At 34.9% G+C, this 6,050-nt stretch overlaps 1 protein-coding gene and 1 long non-coding RNA gene across 2 annotated transcripts; both read left to right on the plus strand.

Annotated features, from left to right (window-relative positions):
* The first annotated feature begins 572 nt into the window (after window positions 1-572).
* Window positions 573-1,951, plus strand: LOC113343645. The gene is made up of 3 exons (XR_003357343.1): window positions 573-756; window positions 858-905; window positions 1,428-1,951. It is a non-coding gene; the product is annotated as an uncharacterized LOC113343645 (long non-coding RNA).
* A 3,168-nt stretch (window positions 1,952-5,119) lies between these two features.
* On the plus strand, window positions 5,120-5,836 carry LOC113343707. The gene is made up of 2 exons (XM_026587839.1): window positions 5,120-5,195; window positions 5,314-5,836. The coding sequence occupies exons 1-2, from the start codon at window positions 5,139-5,141 to the stop codon at window positions 5,665-5,667; spliced, it is 411 nt and encodes a 136-aa protein (XP_026443624.1). The 5' UTR covers window positions 5,120-5,138; the 3' UTR covers window positions 5,668-5,836.
* Window positions 5,837-6,050: the final 214 nt, after the last annotated feature.

Genomic DNA, 6,050 nt, shown 5'->3' on the forward strand with positions numbered 1-6,050 from the left:
AAGGTAATCATAAAATAATGTTGTGATTTTCCTTGTTTTAACACTAATATTTCAAACATCTTTTGCACGAAAAATCTGTCATACAACAACAGAGGAACCCTGGTGTAAGCCTCTATTTGTTTTTGAACGACTCAAATTTGTGTAGTAGTCTTATTTCCAGTTATATGTGGAATCTTAAGTGGTTTTGTATTTTGATCCATGTACTCCCTCCGTTTCACAAAGATAGTCCGCTTTGACTTTCTCAGAATATTAAGGAGACCATACTATTTTACTTGACTACCCTTAGTTATTTATCTATTTTATTTTAATAAAAATGCTAGTAATAAAGACTATCCAAAATTATTGTGAGAATTATAAATACGAAATATAAAAGGAAAATTTAAAAGATATCGAATTTATGAAGTATAAACTTTATAAGGAATTTATTTTTTAGAGTTAAATGTATATTTTCTTAAAAGGAATGAATGATATATTTGTTTCCTCAATTATATTAATTTCTTGAATATTTTAGATTGGGTCACGTTAAAAATGGATTTATGATTATAAAGAATTCATGGGTATATTAGAGAGTTCATTGAAAAAGTATGACTATAAACAGAAGCTGGACACAATTTTGAAACTGACGAAAAAGGAATAGAGGACGGTCTTTCAGAAATAGAGGGAGTATTTATCTTCAAACCACCTTTGCAGAAACGTGAACAGAAAAAAAAGGGTCTGCTAGGTACCATAAGTACAGATCAGGGCCAAGTTGATCCAGTAAGTTACTATTTATCATCTGCTTTGCTTTTAATTTATAGTGAGCAATCATCAGTTCAAGGTCCTGTTTTCGATCTTTTACTTTGCTTCAAACTTTATAGGAACAACAAGAGCTAGCCTCAAAAGCAATCAACGACGAAACTCACATAGTAAGCTACTATCTGTCATTTGTCTTGTTTTATAGATTGATGTTGTGAGTTCCTCAATATGATGCTTGATTTTGGTGTACACTTGCCGAATGTCAGGCTCGGTTTTGGAGTTTCAATCCTATACTTCAGAACAAGCATGAGATGGACCGAGTGCTGTTTCCCTCACATGCATTATATTCTTGTCATCTCTTAAAATTTTCCTCCAAAAGAGGGGGTTTCTTTTGTGAAAATGGATTGAAAAAGAGCTTTCTAGAGTAATGCGCTTAATTTTATACCTTGTAATCTCGTCTTTAGTATTACAAAATCAGTAAAAACTTTGGGGTTTGATATATTGTCTATTCCAGTAATTTGGTAAGATACAGAGATGATAAGATACTTAGCTATTGGTTTGATATACTAGATTTTTTTGGATGATGAAGTAGTTTGGTCTTTTCCAGATATTTAGCTGTTCCAGTCTAGGTGTAGGCCCTCGAGGTACAACACCATAGTTTTTGATTTTTCACTGTGTGGTTAATTTTGCAGGAACAACAGGATCCAACATCGACAATCTTGGGCAGTACTTCTGTAAGTTTATTGACACCGCTTGGTTTTAGGAGACAGCAAACTGGTTTCCTAAATTTGTTTTTGACAACGATTCAAGTTTGTTTTGTGATCTTATTTCCAGATATATTTGGAATCATATACGTAGTTCTGTTAGGAATTCTATTTCTTGGCAAATTCTTATAACAAGCCTCTAACCCGATGCATAAGCACCGGATGAATAACATAGGTGGAATATATATTTATGTGCAGTCACTGAAATCTTGTTACGTGAAGTGTAATGTTTATCAGAGACGGGCCATGATGCTCAGGTACCTTATTCAGTTTCTTCACAAAACTTGAGACATGAGAATCATTCTTCTAAACATTCCAACAATATTATCTCTTGTAACCATTAAACAACCAAGCGGAAAAGGTTCTACCAAAAATTTACCTTTCAATTTTTGTGGGGTAGAAAATTGTGTGTATTGGACGTACCAATGTATACTTTTTTGAACACCAACAGGGACGGCTAACTGTTTATATATGTTGGAATGTATTGCTCTATATCTTAACAAAATTTGTGTTTAAAACCACTATATTAAACCTTTCATTCTACAATCATAGTAGATTTAAAATATACTTATGAGCATGATGGCGTTCATAATACAAAAAAAAAAATCACTCCATTCGCCCTGATATTCGCACCAACACATCATTGCCTAAGAAAGCAAATTATTTCAATGCGGTCTATGACCATTCTCAAGGTTAATTATTACTTGATTATTGATACAATAGTGACTAATGAAATTTATTTAATTCTCAACAATTTCATCTTCCTCCATGAATTAGACTTATAATAAAAGAAATATATCACCTTTAGAGTCTGTCAATGGAACTCTCTAGTCTCTACAACCATGTACAGTTTATGATGTTCTTTTTAAGTTCCATGTTTCCACGCTGACGTTAATTAACTTCATTTGTTGAACCTGTAGCCTACGCATCCTCGTACTCGATGATATTGTTACACATATACAACTACTGTAAACAACAAAATGTGCTAAATAAAATGTTAAAAAAAAAGTGGATTTATATTTTTTTCACCTGGTTGGTCGCTTCCCAACGTGTTTGAAACAAAGCGAGTCCACTTATTTTTTTCCGCATTGCAACTCTGGTACGGTCAGCAATTTTACCATGGATCCCACACCCTTTAAGATCCTCCATCCTGTATCTTTCTCCTCTACCAACTTGTCTTCCAAAGGCATAAAATGTCCTGGTACGTATCGGGGCATTAAAGTGGCAAAACTCTCTAGATGTTACAATGCGATAGAAACAAAAGACATTATTCAAGAAAAGGCCACAAATCCGTATCAGTCGGTGTGGATGTTAAAACTCCAATCATCCCATGGATTTTTCCTTCCACGGTTACTTCTGAATTCTGATACACAGTCGACTTAGAAGAGAAGAGAATTTATAGTGAATCTACCATAGGTGAAAAAAAGCAGAAAAAACAACTACCTTACAAATCGAAAATCATATCCCAGTTAGAGACTGAATAAGCCAAGTTTAAATGTACATGAGATCCTCTTGCAGCAGCCCATGGAAGAACCATAGTTTACTGGCTCTTCCTTCTTTTAGTATGCAACTATAAATGGTAAGTCCGGGTAATATATCTATTCCCATCTTTACCCTAGTTCCAAAGATTCTTAATCTCATTGACATGACATGATGAAATCAGATTTTACAAATCTATCTTTGGAACCATTCATGTGGTTGTGCCAACTTTTAACATGGTATTTTACACCCATATTTGGACTCTCTGTATCCAATAACTTTTAGTCTTACTTGTACCAATTCATAATCTTCAAACCTGTCTACTCTTGTCATGGCAAACATTTTTGCAGGGAGGCTATTTTCATGAACATCTTTGTTTTAGACTACATAATACCTTCCAGGTCCATAACTGAAGTCACAATTGCCACCTTCCAAAAAGAGTTACTATCTTTTTCCAAAATTATGTTTTAATTATCCGAGGGGTAAGAATGATTGCGTTGAAGAATATTTTTTTTAAATATCAATGGATAGTGCGAAAAGAGTTTGCGTGAAAAGATTTTATGGAGGCGGATGCGGGTGATTCCCACTTATATTCGTAGTATTCGAAAAGATAGCAATAGGGGTTACGTCGTTTGGCTTCGTAGTACTTGGAATGCTCCGTTTCTAAGAAGTACAAACTAATCGGTTAGTTTTCCTTAATAAGGTGACCTTTGCAATTAAGAAGGTGACGTTTGCAAATTTGCAGTATCTTTTGGGATGAGTTGGCAATGATGACATATAAAGAAACGATGACATGGCTTCATCACAAATCACATTAATTATGGTGACGCCATGTGTCGTTTTTGGGTCTCTTATTATAAAGAAAGATTATTAAACCTGTAAATAATAGATAGGAGTTGCCCATTAATTCTAGCATCTCTTGAGTAAGAGGTGTTAGAAAACCTTTAAAGTTGTGTACTCTCTGTTGAACTTTATTTTGCTGCTCGTGGATTAAGCACATCGCCAAACCACAACAATTCTTATACTTCACTTCGAGCTTTGTAGGAAAGACAAGTGATAACCTTGACAATAACCGACGGTGAAACTTTAAACTTATGTTGTGAGTTCTTCAATTTGATGCTTGGTTTTGGTGTACACCTTTCAAACTTCATGTTTTTTTTTTTACGCCATACTAGCTAGCACCGTGTGAATTCTTGGAGGTTTGTGTACTCATCGTGTGAATAATAAGTTTTTTCTTAGTGTCACCCATTGTTTTTATTGTTTTTTATATAAAATCTCGAGGTCTTTGTGAAGTAGGTAATCATAAAACAATATCTCAAACATCTTTTGCAGGAAAAATCTGTCATACAACAGCAGAGGAGCCCTGGTGTAAGCTTCTATTTATCATCTGATTTTGTTTTATGTTAAGTTATGAGAAATTTGTTTTATGTTAAGTTATGAGAAATCAAATTTACCTTGGAACCACCTTTGCAGAAACGAAGCCAGAAGAAGAAGAAGAATCGGCAACGCACGATGAGTAAATATGAAGAAGAATCACCAGTAAGCTCCTGTTATATCTTTTTCTTTTTAGTTCTAACTTGATGGTGAGTAATTGTCACATTCAGTTTCTCCTTTTGATTCTTATATGTGGCAACAAATTAGATCAACAAGAGTCTAAAACAATAAGCGAGAATAAAGATCCCCAAGTAAGCTTCTGTTGTATCTATTTCTTTTAGTTTTAAGTTGATCGCGAGTTGTCAGTTTGTCACATTCAATTTCTGTTTTTGATTCTTATACGTCGCAACAAATTTGCAGGAACAACAAGAGTCTACAACAGTAATTGAGAATAAACATCACTTTGTGAGCTACTACCTGTCTTCTGTTTTTCTTTCAGCTTGATGCTGTAAGAATTTCAATTACATGCTTGAATTTGGTGTCTGAATCCCTTACAACAGTCTGGTGTTTATGATGAATACCCTATATTATTGTTTAATAGTAGGAGGGTTTAGGCAGGCCTATAATAAGAGCAGCACTACGTAGATTCAGGTCTCCATCAGTAACAGTGGTAATTATCGTTTATTTATTCTTTTGCTCAAGTTGGTGTGACCATCAATTTCATGCCAATTTTATGCCTTTTATTTTGATTCTTTTATATATGTATACCCTCTGCAGTACCTGACCATGGATGATCTTGAATTAATAATTCCCTATGATGGTTCTATGCTGACAATAGAGAAGGTACTTGCTATCAATCTCAAAGCTCAGCAGAGTCGTGCCTGTTCTTTAATTTGTTTGATTCTTATATTTGTATATATATCGCAGGAGTGATTCTTATATTTGTATATATATATCGCAGGAGATTCCATATGATCATGAATCACCTGATGTACCTGACTTTTTAAGTTATCATCCTCTGAGAAATGATGATGACCCTACAATTATTTCAAAAAAAGATTGGATTGAGAGTATAATGGATTGGAATCTTCCTGATGATGTTATTAGGTCAAATTTAGAATCTGAAGACGGGGCAGTATCTATTCATATATGTGGTATCTCAGGTAAAGGCTATGGGGCAATCTTACGTGATCCCCGGTATGTCCCAGTACTGGCTAGGTCCAAACGTCTCTCAGGTGTAGACGCCACTATGTCTACATTCTATTCTAGGTTGAAATGGAGTCGCACTTGGGGTAAGAATTGCTCGGGATTATGAATTGTCGCGCTTTTCCATTCATGTCCCTTCTTCTAATCTTTGCAATTTTATGAGACGCATTTGGGATAAGAATGAAAAAGCGTGGAAATCTAAGCAAATAGGAGAACACCATGTGAGACCACTTCTGCGTCCGGAAGCCATGTGTGATATCGAAAAGATCTGTTCACTCACCAAAACTATAATCACTGATCTCGACATAATTCGCCGTAGGGGTATTACCGTATTCAACGTGGAATCTGAGCTAAGCATATTTAACAAGGCTGCTGAGTTCCTTGCTAACCTCAGTGAAGATAAAAATATGACGGCTGCGGACATCTTTAAGGATGGGCAACTATCTGAGATACTTTATGATGATGCAGTTCGCTGATTTAAGGTCAGATAGA

Source organism: Papaver somniferum, unplaced genomic scaffold (assembly GCF_003573695.1).
Source record: "Papaver somniferum cultivar HN1 unplaced genomic scaffold, ASM357369v1 unplaced-scaffold_65, whole genome shotgun sequence".
NCBI classification, from domain to species: Eukaryota; Viridiplantae; Streptophyta; class Magnoliopsida; order Ranunculales; family Papaveraceae; genus Papaver; species Papaver somniferum.

Coding starts and splice junctions, on each gene's coding strand:
- LOC113343707 (XM_026587839.1), top strand. CDS start 5,139: ATGGATGATCTTGAATTAATAATTCCCTATGATGGTTCTATGCTGACA. Junction 5,196..5,313: donor CTATGCTGACAATAGAGAAG/GTACTTGCTATC, acceptor TATATATCGCAG/GAGATTCCATATGATCATGA.